The 16243-nt window shown below is 40.6% G+C and overlaps 1 protein-coding gene across 12 annotated transcripts in view; it reads right to left on the reverse strand.

Annotated features, from left to right (window-relative positions):
* Positions 1-16243, reverse strand: part of lrp1bb (low density lipoprotein receptor-related protein 1Bb) — a 451054-nt gene that overhangs the window by 186133 nt on the left and 248678 nt on the right. For all 12 annotated transcript variants that reach the window (XM_079563322.1, XM_079563321.1, XM_079563329.1 and 9 more), the window contains 2 exons: positions 14927-15109; positions 4859-5059 (listed from right to left, as the gene is read on the reverse strand). In XM_079563322.1, the coding sequence (XP_079419448.1) occupies positions 4859-5059; positions 14927-15109 (384 nt within the window). The remainder of the gene's footprint in view (positions 1-4858; positions 5060-14926; positions 15110-16243) is intronic.

Here is a 16243-nt window from a genome sequence, read left to right on the forward strand (position 1 = left end):
GAAGAACACATCCAAGGAAACCTAGAAATGACTTGCCGAGAACATATTGAACAAAAGGTAAAGCCAGAACTAAGCCGAGAGAGTGCAGAAGCGGCTCAGTGAGTAATCCCAAACCCAAAGGTCGGTGGTTCAAGAGCAGCTCTGACCTTATGTGCACACAGTCATTGTGTCCTTCAAAGAAACCTCGCCCCCCTTGCTTATTATTGAACGTTATCGTAATCTCTGAAACTGTGCAGCGTCTTCAAGTGTCTGGAAAAGCAATACTCAGGGATTCACATTAGTAATTGTCCTTTGCAAAGTGTGAAACAAGTTCTGACAATCTTCAATGAAAGTTCTTGAGTCGTCTTCTGTACTCTGTAGTCTCAGAGACTAATCGACACTTCAACTACAGAGTACAAAAGATGACTCAAGAACTTTCATTGAAGATGGACAACTCCTGTACAACTCAGAGCCAACACAGAAAAGTTCTGACAATGAAATTCATACTCCATAGAAACCACAGCAAAAGGAAAAAGTACATTCAAAAGATGGCGAGCAAAACCTTACGTAATAACGCTGATATATATTATCGACTCTATCCAGGACTTCTGTGACTTGACAACTTTTACAGATGCATAGGACATTGGTTGGGATGTGCTTTTAGCCAATGCACCAGAATCTCTCACGAAAGACGATGCTCCGCATATCGATACTACTACTCTTATCGATACTCCTTATCGCTCCGGTACTTCAACGGTACTCTCTCCATTCTGCTTTATGTCTCAGAAAAATGGCCCTTAAATAAACATGACTCTGGCTGCAAGAATAGATGGCTTTGATAGCAGGGCTCTCAGAACCATCGAGAAAATTAGGTGGCCCCAGCAGTTTCCAACAAAGTGCTTTTCGACCCACTGGTTCGGCCATGTCCTCCGCCTTCCTTCTGACCATCCAACGAGAGCCATCCAGTTTGACCCAAGGGTCGCAGGCTGGAGACGACTGCGAGGCAAACCCCTAACCCGATGGCCTGACGTCATTGCGGGTGGCCTCCAAAAACTGGTTCATCTGGTAGGCCCAATGCAGGGACTCTTCGCAGGAGCCCTAAGGAAGTAAGTACTGTAGCTCGTCTTATGTGCTCTAGTTTGACTGCAGCACAGGTGATACCCCAAGACAAATTTCCCACCTTGAATAATAAAGTTAATCTTAATCTGTATGTAAAGTAATACAGATTATATAGTCACTATGCTCCTACCTATTAATTAAACTGTCCCTCTCATAGTTCCTCTCATCCCTGTTCTGGAGCCACAGTAGTCCCCTTCCTGTATTTGATACAGCCACTTCTCTGCCCGGCTAACGCGGAGACACAGGAGCCCTATAGTGGCACCCTTGGGAGTGGGTTAGCGGCGCTGGAGAAAATGAACCTTTGTGTTTACACTGCTTCACTTTCGGAGATTAGATGTCGGGATATAGTCACACGAGATGCTTTAGCCGTGCCTCTCAGGACCACTGGACAAATATGCTCATGTTTACCTTAATCACCGAGCATTGCTTCATGCCCCTCTGTCCCCTCTGCCTTTGAGGAAATGTGCAGTCGGCTCCTGGCCCCATGATGCTGAATGTGAATGAAAGCTTAGAGGAAAAGGCTCCCCGGGGACGTGTTATATCATCGCTGGATATAAAGATGAGGAGATGGCAAATTCGCTCAAACTTGCGCTTGCCCTTGCGCGCTGTAAGGGGAGTTAGAGGTATGCGTAATTTGCTTTGCCAGCACTAATAAAGGGGATATCAGGTTAAGTTTAGCAATATATTTAAAGCCTTTGTGCCAGAGTCAGTTCACAGTGTTCATTCAGGAGCGTTAACATTTGAGAGAAGCTTGAAAATTTGACCTCTAAACCAAGTATCACATTTTTGAATATGTTTAAACTATACAGGTGTCTAAATGAGAGAGTTTTATACATTTATAATTAGCCATTGTGGTTTGCAAACTGCCACAATTTGAATTCAAAAGCATCTCTCAGCCTTAACTCTGCTATAAATAGAAAAGTAGAGGCAGTTTAGGCAGTTTTTAGGATATTCCAATAAATTAACAACAAAAAGATGTTGGTTTGGTTCATTCTTTGACAAGTTATAATAACATTTGTTTAGACCACAGTGACCTTAAACTAATATTGTCGTAAAATAGTTTTTGAATTACATCACACACAACATTATGCTCACCCTCAATCGTGCAATGTGCCACGAGCTCTGTGTATGGAGCACACAAAGCCAAGCATGAGTCATGCCACAGCAAATTCAAGTGACATTAGCACATTCAGCGTCTATAATGATTACTGGAATGACATGCGATTTTTGTAATTCATCACAGAGCAATCAGAAACACTGTATACAATGGTAAGAAATTACATGCTATTTCGTTCATTTTAACCATGTGTTTAAGCCAAGCTGCACGAAAACAAAAAGCGAACCACTGATGAAAAATTAGGATTGAACTGGCAATCGGAAAAGATGATTACACGTTACACACAGATATTCACACTGAGATACTTATATTTCAAGCATATGTGACCCTGCGTGGTATTTCTTTTTCTCCCCAATCCATCGGGATTGGATTTCAGGTTTCGGGGACGGAAAATAAAAATGACACCCAGATACTTTGCTGTCTCTTTTCAATTTGACCTTTAGTGAATACTTAGTGTGGTCTTTTTTTTTGCTTGCTATTTGCTATTTGCTTGACTTAGCGCACGCACAAAGACCAGACAGGTACGCATCAACTCGTCAGGTAAGCTCAGGTAAGAACATATCTCAGTATGTAAAAAAGGTGGCCTGTTCCTTTAACCCAGGCTCGTGCTTGCTGCGAAGCGCCATATTTTAGTCACATTTTTGTCGTCTTTTAGTTGCTTTTTAAATCTTTTTTTGTTGTTGTTGCTTTAATTGTCGTGGTTTTGCCACATTTTTGTCACATTTTGCTCTTTTGTTGCTTCTTTGTGTCTTTTTGTCATTGCTTTTTTGTTGCATTTTTGTCACATTTTGCTTTGTTTCGTTTTTGTTGCTACTTTGACGCTTTGTTGAATAAGCTTTCAGATTTGGGTAAAGCCAAACTGGAGAAAATGTGATCGGTTCAGGTTGGGGTTAAGAGGTTAATCATCTCTTAGTATTGAAATAGAGTTTGATATGACTAGCTGCTGCCTTCTGTCTCTAAGCTTTTCAGCCCTCACAATAAAAATGTATTTTAAACTTACTCTTAAAATCTAATTTTCCAACTCAACGCTCATTCCATATGGCATACCCCGTAAAAAAAATGGTCCACTTTCTTAGCTTGGCTCACTGATTTCCAGTTTTGTGTTCTATTTCTTCCTGAAGTCGCGTCAGGCTTGGCTGTTCCTCCCCTCGGTAATCAGCAAACACAGTCAGAGCATCGCGGACTCCCAAACAGCCCGTGGATCTCATTATTTTTGACAACTTTAGCTTCTCTCTGATACTTTAAAAAGCGCTTCTTCACCCAAAATATATCTTTGGAGAATCAAACAGTCAGCCCCCCGTAGGTTTGAGGTAGCTATAAAAAGTTTGTACTCAGAAGAGCGGCTATGGTCAACTTGAATGTTGTTAGTCGCAATAAATTCCCATGTTGACACGTTTTTGCATGAAGCTCTATCAAAGGGATTCAAGTAAACTCCTCAAAGTTGTCAAAACCTTTTTTATCTGAGCTTCTTAGACCTGAGCGGCTCTGTCAGAGGGATTATATTTAGATCAATATTAGCAAATAATGTTGTTTGGTACATAAGGCGGCGACAGATGTTTGTGGCGCGACGGAGGTGACATTTTGACTTGTGCAGAAACTTGGAAAAATCACAGTTGGAACAAGTCGTAATTGGTGATATAGCTTTGGCTTATGACCTTGGAAGAAATGTAGAGACACACAAGCTGTCTAAAAGGAAAAAAAAAAAGGAAAAAAATCCTAGTTTTTAGAAAGACCTTCTGTTTGGGTAGCCCCCTGACATCACCGAAAGCTTTTAATGTAATTGGAAAGTGAGTGTCCAAAATGTTACACTGAACTGTAAAGACATCTTCTGTTGAAATGACAATAATAAAGTTTATAATTGCCTCTAACAGTATTGTTGCAGACTTGGCTGCCTTCACCATCTCCTAATAGCTGACACTTTGGAAAATAGACCTTCTTCAAACCTTATTTTGAAATTGACATTGGCAATATTTAGCTGTATATTGCCGTTTTGGGAATGTGGAGCTTTGACTGGTACAGAAACCATCCACTTGATATAGCAAGTAATTCTAAAATATCCAAACAAAAGACTGATGATTCATACTGTAATTTATACTTCATATTTATCTCAGTTTTTGGACAGACTTGTACGTATGTTCATCTTTTTTTCTGTGCGCAAGTACTGTATTTTCCGGACTATAAGTCGCACCGGCCAAAAAATGCATAATGAAGAAGAAAAAAAAATATGAGTCCCTGGTGCACCGTTGACAAGCCTCTCCCGGCAGCACGTTGTTCAAGCACCCAACTCGTCCCTCTAGCCGTGGCCGTGGCCATCTAGCTTTTTGTGTTTTCTTCAATGTCATATATAAGTCGCACCCAAGTATAAGTCGCACCTCCAGCCAAACTATGAAAAAAAACTGTGACTTATAATATGGAAAATATGGTAGTATGGATCATCAAAATGTACAAAAATTATGTAATTCTTTCAAAGCTAAAGGGTATTATTAGTAATGGTTTAAAATGAAAAAAAAAAAAAAAAGATGTACTAGGGATCTTCCAATCAATAAATACATCTTTCACTGTGATCTAATAATAATAATAAGAGCTCAGTGAGCATGTACAATGGAAAAAGTAACATTTCAAAGTAAACAGAGAAGTCCTTACCGCATATCGGTCCCTCATCGGAGCGGTCGGGGCAGTCCACTTTGCCATTGCAGATCTTGTCGGGGGTGAGGCAGACCGATGTGTCGTTGGCACACGGATATTTGGGCGGTTTACACACAGCGGACTCACATGACTCCTCATCGGAGCGGTCCTCACAGTCTATGTCCCCATCACACACCCAGCTCTTTGTGATGCATTTCCCTGAGGAGAAAAAAGCAAATGTAAAAGGCCAGGCAGAATCATATTACGAGACGAAGTAGTAGACAATGTAAATTCAATCCATTTGAGTCATAGAGGTGGTTTGATTTTTGCCCATACATGCTCCTTGTGACCAAACAGCCATGTGTACAACTCACTGTGAATAAAATAAAAAACTTTTATCACAGTAGTCAAAAAAAAAAAGTATAAGTATAAATGTATGAGGGCCATGTCAAAGCTGCTCTACCTCAACTGTCTCATTTACGAACTGTGAAAGTCCGGGGTAGTAGAATACCATTTAAGTAATGAATAAATATGTCATTTTAAATCTAGCTAAAACATATTTTCTGTGACATACCACTTTCAAAACACCTGTCAAAGTCATTTGCTCAATATGGATTTTTTTTCTTTATTTCTAAATCCATAAAGAGTTGATGATTGACATTTTTATTGACCATAATTTCTCTGGCACAAAAAATGAGCTTTTACAGCAGTGATTGACAAAGGTTCCACTCCATATCAAACTAATGGCAATACATCTGGCTTTCTATTTGCATCTTTGTAATCACAGTAAGCCTAAAATCTTCAACTGGAATGTAGCTCACACAGAGAAAAATAAACAGAAATGACCGATCTCTGTGCTTGATTGTGAAGAATTCAAATGAAACAAACTTCTGATCTATTCCTTTCTAAATTAGGCTTCACAGTCAACACTACAGAACAAGCTGTATCCGTTGGTATAAGAATTGTGCAACTATTTCGAAGTCAAAAAGTGTTTGGTCTGAAGAGTTAAAATATGCAAATACATAATATTTCAGACCAATCCTGTTAGACGCAGCTGCTTAATGTCACCATGTTTCAGGCGTATTATTAAAAACAAGACATGTAAAAGACAATTTTGGAAAGATTATGCAAAAATACTCATCTTGTCGAGCCTCAACATAATATACAAAACTGTTTGCTGTTTATGTCAGTCCCAAGCAAGGATTAGTGGGAAGGTCCGCTTTAGGCATAGAACTACCTGTGCGACTTGTAATGTGAAAGAAGTAGTGAAATGCTATTCCTCAGATTTTGGACAACGGCACCATGAGGAGTTGTCAGGCGTGTCAGGATAAAAAGTTCACTTTCACTTCACTGACTCTCCTATTCATCAAAAATCAGACAGAGTAACAGACATGCAGTGGGCACAGAGAGTTTTCAGACTCTCTGTGCCCACTCATTTGTATTTTATAAGCTGTCAACTAAAATCTGATCTGAATAATAAACTTAACTGTTATGGGGTGAGTTTGCTGCAGTTTGTCAGGTCAGCAATATGTCCCCAAAGAATGAGATCTTTACTTGAACTTCCTGAATGACCAGGTTAATCCATCAATGCACTTCTTCTTCCCTGATGGCACTGGTATATTCCAAGACGTGAAAGATTGCGGAAGATCGGTTTATGGTGTATGAGGCATCGTTCTCACACATGGATTTTCCGCCAAACAGTCCAGATCTTGATCCCATTGAGAATCTTTGGGATGTGCTGGAGAAGGCTTTGCACAGTGGTCGCACTCTAGGTCTTGGTGAAAATGTCATACAACACTGAATTTCTTGACATTGCAGGAGCTTTTGGAAACAATGCCACAGCGAATGTGTGCTGTAATCAAAGCTAAAGGCGGTTCAAACAAAGTATTCGAGTGTGTGACTTTTTTTGGGTTAGTCCAATCATAACATTGTTTCACCAGTAATCCTATAACAATCTCTTTGAAATATATTTCTCTTCTCCCCATTTCACGCTGAATAAAGCTAACAGGCCACAACTGCATCACTCAACAACAACAAAAAGATGTAAATGAAGAAATCAATAACACTGTAATCAGTCCAATTTGCTCAGCCCACTGACAGATCGTATCCATCACCCAGCCGCACTGAAGCCATCTCTTGCAGATTATTCTATGTGCAAGTTCCTCACGTCTGGCTACACCGTGTTAGCTGTAGCTGTGATCCGCCTCTGTCACATCTTGGGTTTAACTTTGCCTGGAAGCCTGTCAGACTCGGAGCTGTTAAAAGTGCCCTTCCTCCAAAGCTCCTCTCTAGATGTTTTATTTCTGTCTCATATCAAAATTCCCTCTCATTCCCGCACGTTTGTCATGTGGCGCCGCCTCTCATCTCCCCCTCTCCCTCTTTCAACGCATTTTAACATATAAGCAGAAAAGCATCACGTGTTTTTTTGTTTTGTTTTTTACTTCACAATTCGACTTTGCCAGTGTCACACACAAGAAATCGTTGAGAAATTGTCACAGATATAATAAATAATGCATTAATGAATTCACAATGTTAATCGAGTATTTTTGGCAGCAATCCTGTTATTTAAATATAGTGGGGGAGGGAATCATTATGTTTCCATGTGGGTTCAGTATTTGTCGATGATGACTTGGCACGACTGCAAGACTTGGCCAAAAACGTTATAAGCTGCACTCTTTAACAGTTTATGAAAATTAACCAAGATTTTGTGAACATAATGTCTACTATGATGGAAAACTGTATAGATGATAAAGATTTTACTCTAAGATCTTACTCCAAGTGCCCCCACACCTGCAGCACGGAGGAGGCGTCACAAGAGGAGCTACAGGAAACAACCAAAGGGACCAACGAGGAGATGGTGATAGACTGTGGAGGGAGCTGTGCAGGAGGAAGAGGAAGGACGAGGTGGAGCTGACCAGTGCAGGACACCACGCTCTGAGACGGGGACAAGCCCAGGAGGCGGTGCACAGTTTCAGATGATCAGAGGAGACAGAGGGCAGCTACAGTTTCTCCATCCTCCAAGGTCATGCGGGTGGAGTGGCTGAAGGACAACGAGATCATCAACCCGGCCGAGGACAGGAACTTCTACATCACCGTGGACCACAACCTGATCATCAAGCAAGCGCGTCTGTCCGACACGGCCAACTACACCTGTGTGGCCAAGAACATCGTGGCCAAGCGCAAGAGCTCCACCGCCGTGGTCATCGTCTACGGATTTCCCATCAACCAGTGCTCCTCCTGTGACCAAAACAGTGAAGATGTCGGCCGCGACACAACGATCTTTCACCAAAGAAAAAAAGAAGATCTTATCTTATCTTATCTTATCTTATCTTATCTCAACTGGGGAAAAAAATAAACAAAATAAATAGAAGTTATTAAATCAATACAAAGAGCAGCATTCGTCTGTAATGTTAGGCATGCCAAAGGTAACACAAGGTCAAACTCCAGTGACTGTGGTAAAATAAGTGCAAAACATTAACAATATGTTGTACTTGATGCTTTGGCTGTTTGTTTAAATTGCCTTTCAAAAGACCTTCAAAAGACCTTCTAAAGTCTAAACTCACTAAACTTGCACAGACCTCCCGGCGCACAGCATTGGTTTGCTTATTTCTAAGAGTTGATTGGAAGCTTTTACCTCACAAAGCTTTAAAAACCTTGCCCCTCTCCACTTGTTATGTTGCCGTTTGAGTGCTGAGCTCCTCCACGGCCTTTTCTGTGAAAAGATGCCCGAGTCAAGTGAAAGTGACATTGAGTCTCTTCCTTGGTTTTTAGCTTCTAAACATTCATACGTGCTACCTCTTCACATTTGAATGTCCTCGCAGGCTACTCCAACAGACGGATTCATGGACTTGGAATGGAATGGAATTCTTGGTTAAATCAACGTGGCATAATCATTTAGATGTGTATGTGGTTGCGTTGTTTGTTTGCAGGCTGATTTGCATATTTGCATTATTACTAACAATTTGTATATGTAAAATTCTCTTCCCCTATCCATCCAACTTCGGTCCTTGCCAGAGACTTGGGAGCTTGAGGGTTCTACGCTTTGCTGCTTCTAGTACTGCACTTTTAAGTTAAGTTATACTTTTCTGGACTGAGAAGTCTGATGTTTTTCCTGAGATCTGCTGCAGCTGTTTGGAGGTTACTGAAAACGCCAATGACTGTAGGATTATATCAACAGACTACTTAACGGAGTACTTAAAGCAGTACTATGTAACTCGTGCCCCTAGAGGCCATAAGCGCCACTGCAGGTGTCGTAGCATGTTGCGTTTTTTTTACTCATTAATTGTCCGTGACAGTAAATACTACGCTGACAAAGTGAGAGAGGGATATTGTAACTCCAATCTGTAAATACTGTTTAAGTGGCGCTAGCCCGCAGGTAGATTTGCCCGTTAGCCTGTAAGCTTCTTCTTCATGATTCCATTAGTGTGTATTGGTGCTCCGACCTGGTGGCAGCGAAGTTGCAATTGTGGTTTTCTAGCCAGAGACACCAGGGGGAGATGAAAGACCCGCCAATCGTCCCATTAGCACTTGTATTACCCCCAAAGGGACTACAGAAAGGATTTATTAAGGTAAACAAGTTACTTTGTACTGCTTTAAGACACAGCCAATGTTTACTCCAAAATGCATGCATAAAGTGAAATACTACTCCAGGTGTTTCTCCAAGTGTTTCTTACATTAATATGACATTACTTATTTGCAATTTGTAAAACAATTAATCTTACAAGTTTGCAGAGACAAGACAAGACTAAGCTTCAGAACTCACTGCTAACCTAATTGAATTTTACCGAACATCATAATCAGAAGTCTGTGGCTTATTTGGGATTTGCAAAAAATAAATCAGATTGCATTTGCATCATAATGTGTTGGACTCCGTTTTGCTTTGTCCTTCTGAGCAAAGTCAGCGCAGCCTTGTGCCAGATTAACAGCTTGACCACTCCTCACTGCAGCTGAGTGCTTTTGCATTTTTCATGTATGTGATTTGCTAATTACAGCGGCGTTACACAAACAAAGAAGCTGCTAACTCCAAGTCCATTTGTGCAACGGCGCTCTGCTGGGGACACTTAATCTTCTCCAGTTCAGGAAACATCCCAAAACCAGCCAATCGTGCTTGAGAGGCAGAACGCTTTAGCCGATTATAAAGTTGCATTAGTCACTTCTTTTTTAAGTAGTCTTTTCAAAATGCATCCTGTTTTTCAATGCATTGCAAGGCCACACAGAATGGACAGGAACAAGTGGAGCACCTATATAAAAGTGGACTCTGTAAAACTTATAATTGAATACATAGATGTACTATTAATTGGAAAGTGTAGTTTTTATATGTCTCTAAGGCCATCTTACCTCCGCATCACAACACAAAACAAAACAATTCTAGCCTCTGCCTCTTCTGTGGATGTACCATAAAACATCAGCGCTACAGCCAGAACCATCTGCAGTGTGTTGTTTTGTAGAAGCATTATTTGCCTTTTGTTGCTCTATTTCGTTTTAGAGGAGAAATGTGTACACAGCGGGAGATGGGTGCCTCTCAAGTCGTGCTTGAAAGTTTACATTCCCTGGCAGAATGTTTGATTTTTTTTTATTTTTTTTTTTACTATTATTCAAAGAATATAAAACAAAAGAGATTCACTCATAGTTAGTGGTTGTGTGAAGCCATTTATGGTGAAACAACCGAGTTTGCTGTTTTTAAGTCATAATTTTAAAAAAGTACTAAAAATGACCCGGATCAAAATGCGGACGACCTGGTGGTGTTTAGCCAGAGTTCTGCCGGTCTCCAGCAGTTGTTAAATGTGTGCTCTGTGTACGTGAACTGCAGGATGTGAAATACAACTCCATTAAATGTGTAATTACGATCAAAGGAGGACAAAGGAGGACAGATCACTGAAGTTACATGTTACGCGTCGCAGCTGTGGAATGGGGGAAACACACAGAACTGGGGTATGCAAACTTTGATTTACAATTTTGGTGCTTTCTTTTGTCACTATGATTTAAAGTTGTTTCACCATAAATGGCTTCACACAACCACTAGCTATGAATGAAAAAAAACAAACTGTGTGTTATCGTTCATATTCTTTGAAAAATGGTCAAAAAAACATCAAAAAGTCTGCCATGGTATGCAAAACTTTATACAAATAACTAAACTCTGATGATTCAGCGTTTAGTGGACTGTTGTTTTTCAATCCCCCAGTTAAGTGCTCATATACCCCTTGTTGGGAAACACTGGCATAGAACATTGGCCAGGTCTTCTTTCAAGATTAAATAATATACCATTGCGTGATGAGTAATTACACACAAAAACAGAGAAGAGAGACAGCCCTTTGAGATAAGCTGACATACAGCACATGCCCGTGCTCCATGCTGTAGATCAGAACACCATTGTAAATTCTCCTGTGCATAACCTGCCCTGACGTCGCGCTGTTGCAAAGAGAGTCAAACCTGTGGAGCGTGGGTGACTAAGCCAACTCTTGCTTTCAGGCCCGAGCACTTTATTTACCATTCTCTGGGCTGTTTGTGTTTCATCTCTCTGTACAGCAGAGCTACGTCCATCTCCAACCGAGAGGCGCCGCACTGACGTTAGCCTCGGGACATAATGGCAGCAGCAGCTCAAACAACATTCCCAGAGAACAAAGTGGGTGTAGGTCTGCAATGTGTTACTTTCCACCAGACAGAATAATAAGCCTTTTGTTGCTTAAAACCCGTTTATGATGTTCTGACAGATCCTAAATTTTTACAGAAGCGTATGTTCTGTTCTCCGAAGCGGGGCAGAACAAGCTGCACCAGTGCACGAGGGTGTGACACGGAGGAATAGCTTTGAATAATAATTGTACAGAGCAGGCGACCCCACGCTCACAGCACTGCCTCCGCTCTTCAATTGTTCTGTCGAAAGCCGGACTTCAGAGTTAAGACAGAAGCCAACTGAGTGGAGCTTTTGACCCTCTCAACTTCCACTGTGGAGTAAAGTGGTGGGCTGGAGCGTAGATGCCATTCAAACAGGGCTCTCTCAACAGCGCTAAGATGGAAAAGCGGGTTGTAATTGGCAGGACAAGTACATGCAAAGTGGTAGAGTATGAGCAACTTTTTAAATAATTTCAGAGGAGCACAAGGTAACTTTTGCTCTGGCGTTTGCATTGATTTTAGCAGCAGCTCATAGAATGTATTATGAAAGTAACCATTTCAAAGAGGCCTTAATGCATAAACCATAATGGTTGGCTACCTTTTGTTAAAGTAAAGCAACAAATATCCAAAACAAATGCATGAATTTAATATATTCATTGGATGAATTGCCACAGTGTGGTTATAGCTTGAAAAGCTGGGTTTGAAATTCAGCCACAGATTTTACTGGACAGAACAGAAGCATTTAGTAGAGTTATGTGAAATATTATAGGAAGCCTCAAACATTACATAAATGGACTGAGCGACTCTCTAAAGATCAGCGCAACAGACGGATGAAATCATCTTTCATTTGTTCCTGGAAGAGTTCGCTTTTACTTTGGCTTTGACTCTGAATAATAATGACAGGAACTGCCGACGCTATTTGTAACAGAGAGCGAGAGAGAGAGAATATAAGGCGTCTCATTACCGAATCTAAATACATTTTACTTTGTCCATTTATGAACACACCTGTCTATCACTGTTGTTTAAGTCCAGTACTGCAGGAAACAAAGGCATTCAATTCCATAAACTTTAGTTTCCATGGCTCCTGTTGGTTGGATGTTTTGCAAACATTGAAAAAAAATGCATAATTTAAACATCTGTCCAGGGAGTACAGATGAATAACAGCCCGCAGGCTAACTCCGACGCTTCCACAAAATGTTTATTAATGTGCATTGTCCCTGACAAATAAACCATAAATTAAATCAAATTGGGCTCACTGTTCTTTTATTGCTGTCTTGTCGTTTCTGCTCTCTGGCACTGTGCAAAAAAACAATACAGTTTTGTACATTTGTTCTGAATCTGTGGAGAGCATCGCCTTTAACCACAAGCCTTGTATTTCAAGGGCGCTAAGACGGAGGAGTTCAATAAGATACGCATGTACGGTGTTGCCGAGAAGGGTCACAACAAATACAAACGCCACAACAAAAGCAAATGCTAAAACACATACAAACGCCACAGCACAACAACTATGAGCCACAACAACTTAACGAAAGCCACAACAGAAGTGACCGGACAAAACGGAAGTGAGCGGAGCCAGAAATGATTAGCAGCTAAAAAACTGTTACAAACTTTATACATTGTAAAGCGGATCAAATAAACTTCACTACAGACAACTACAAATTCTTTGCCGCTCAAACGAGGGATTCCAGGAGGAAAAGTCTATTTATTACTAGCAAATGGCTTGTGGAACCGTAGCTATCATTAAGCTAGCCTTAGCCGCCACATTCGACGTACTTCATTTCCAATCATATTCTGCCCACGGACGTGTATTTGCATCGTCAGGACGCACGGCTGGCGGCTGCTCCACATATGGGTCACTCAGGGCAAGCTACAGGTGTGGCTTTTGGTTAAGTTGTTGTGTTGTGGCGTTTGCATTTTTTTTAGCATTTGCATTTCTTGTGACCCCTCTCGGCACCGTACGTATGTGTCGTGAAGTCAATCAATGAATCAATATTTGTTTGCAGAGCGCTTTTCATCCACAGGTGCATCGCGAAGTGCTTCACATTTAAAAAGACATTAAAAAACATTAGCGCCCGTCAAACCCTCCCACCCTCCCAATATATACAGTTATCACAATACACACACACACACCTACACCCCCTACCCTTTACTCTACACTCACACACAGAATCAAAATCAAGTACATAAGGCTGGGTACAGATGACCAAGGTGAGGAAACATCACCAGGAAGTAGTCAGCATGAGGGTGGCCAAGGCAAGGTGACGCAGAGACCTGGGCTATTTCTCCTTCACCTTCACCAGATAAGGTTATCTGTAATAGTTTTAAAGTAATCAATTGTAGTAAGTGAAATTGGCATTTTGGTAAATCCAGATTTCTAAATGTTACACAATCTTTCCTGAAAAAGAACAGTGATTGAGTTCCAAGCCTGTATCTACTGTATACATTGTCAATCACTTTTGACATTTGCCTTCATAGCAAAGCACATTAAAGGTAATTTTTCAATTTGCCACGTCGTGACATAAATGTCGTCACTATTCAGATGAAGCAAAATGTTTTCAAAATATTCTAATTCAAATATATTTTTCTTATTGAATGTGATAATGTTTGATTTGAGCCACAGCTCTCAAACTGTAAAATGTGTCTCAGGCAAATGACGCAAGACTTACTCAGAGAAATATGCACGTCAGATTTTATAACCTTGGGTTTATTTTATTATTTATTCATTTGTGCACTGAAGTTGGCTCAAGTGTCAAAAAAAGCAGCAACATCTTTAATTTCTCCAAACACTTACTGACTTTGTGACTGACTCGGGCAATGACGATGTTTGACAGTCAGATACACTCCGTCCACTATAAGCACTACAAAAATTCACCTAATGCACGTCCACAACAAAGCACTCAGCATACAAATACACGGCCCGCTGCCAAACTGAGATCATTAGTGTTGCGACAAAGCTTCTTGAATGAGAGGAGGAACGTCCAACACTTCCAAGTACAGATGACAGCATGAGAACCTTTATCAAAGATGGAAGACTATACAACTGAGGGCCTATACAAACAAAAAGAAGAAGAACATAACCCTCGCCCACTTTACTGAGGATCCTTAACAACTGACACTCCACTGAATTTGATGATGCAACAGACATAACCAGTCACTTTATCTGACAGCCAGTCTGTGCCCTTTAGTGCTCTGTGGGAAAAATTCAGACATTTTTGGTTGAACCACTTTCACAAAATCATCCTTTTATGCGCATAATGAATCTTATTAAGCACACTTGTCTTCACAGGAAAACGATTTAGACCGGCACAAATCTTTTCAACAGATAGAGCGGTATTTATACCACAAAACAAAAAGAAATAGCCCAACCACTTGAGCCACAGTCACCAACAATAAGAACATACCAATCTTTCCGTCAGTGTTATTCTTTTCCCCTTTTCCATTTGAGCACATGTTATTCATTATGAAAATAAATTGTACCTGTGTCTTTGCACGTGAACTTGGCTTTGGGGTCGCACATCCTCTTGGTCCCCTCGCAATCCTTCTCGTCTCCTCCGTCCTCGCAGTCCTTGTCTCCATCGCACCGCCAGCGCTCGGGGATACACGTCCCATCCGTGACACAGAAAAACTCCTCGTCACTGCACTCAATCAGAGACGGCAGCACTGGAAATAAGGAGACAAAACGAGATACATATTACATATCTATTGCATGATCTTGACGCGCTTTTGCACAAGTTACGTTTAATTGGTTCTCTTTTCCTCTCGCTTCCCCTGCTTACGTTGTGACTTGCGGTTTGTTCTACGGACACCACAAAGATGTCTTTTTAGCCCAGTACGCTTCATTGGATGAGACAGTGCAGGAAGGAAAGGGGATAAAAATCAGGATACGCTACACTGTTATGGCAGGCATGCATTACACATTAATTTCACAATCTTGAAATCCTTGGTCCAAGTTACCTTGCGCTGTATCTCTCTCACGTCCTCTTTTAGAATCGGCCTTTGACATTTTGTTCCACAGTAATGTAGCTATGGAGACTAACTCGGAATTTTACAGAGCCTCCAACAAACACACAGCTTAAAACTAATGTCCCCGAGTCTCCCAGTTATTCCTGTGATGACGTAAACTTGGGGTGTTTTTTGGGGGCGCGCATAAAACATTCACATTTTGTTTTTCTAATTGAATTCTTCTAATATATTGATGTCATGGAAAATATATGAAAACTTACAAGTTAATGGTATACACTGCTTCGGTATCGCTTTATGTTAAGTATTAATAAGATATTAATAAGCATTAGGATTCAGGTAGGCCATGAATAAGCATATTATTCCTGGCCATTAGTATGTTAATAGATAAGAGTATATAGTGTTTTTTATTTTTTTTGAAGTGCACTTCTGTTTTTGTTCTAGTTAATTTTACACCTATCACTAGTTAAGTTATGCTCATTTTACGGTATCACTTTATTTGACAGTACCTTGATACATTGTACCTAACTAAATTCAGTACAACGTAATGTGCTCTGTAACAATGTGTAGTAACTTGTACCTATGGGTTAGATACACAATGGAATAACTTGTATTAGTACTTTGTAGGTACATAGTGTAATAGGACACGACACCTTTAGGGTTAGGGCCTACAGTTAGGGTTAGAGTTATGTCTTATTACATTATGTATCTACAAAATACTAATACATATTATTCCATTGTGTATCTAACCCATAGGTACAAGTTATTACAGATTGTTACCGAGCACATTACATTGTACTAAATTTAGTTAGGTACAATGTATCAAGGGTACTG

The sequence above is a fragment of the Gobius niger genome (genome assembly GCF_951799975.1).
Source record: "Gobius niger genome assembly, chromosome: 9".
Classification (NCBI taxonomy): Eukaryota; Metazoa; Chordata; class Actinopteri; order Gobiiformes; family Gobiidae; genus Gobius; species Gobius niger.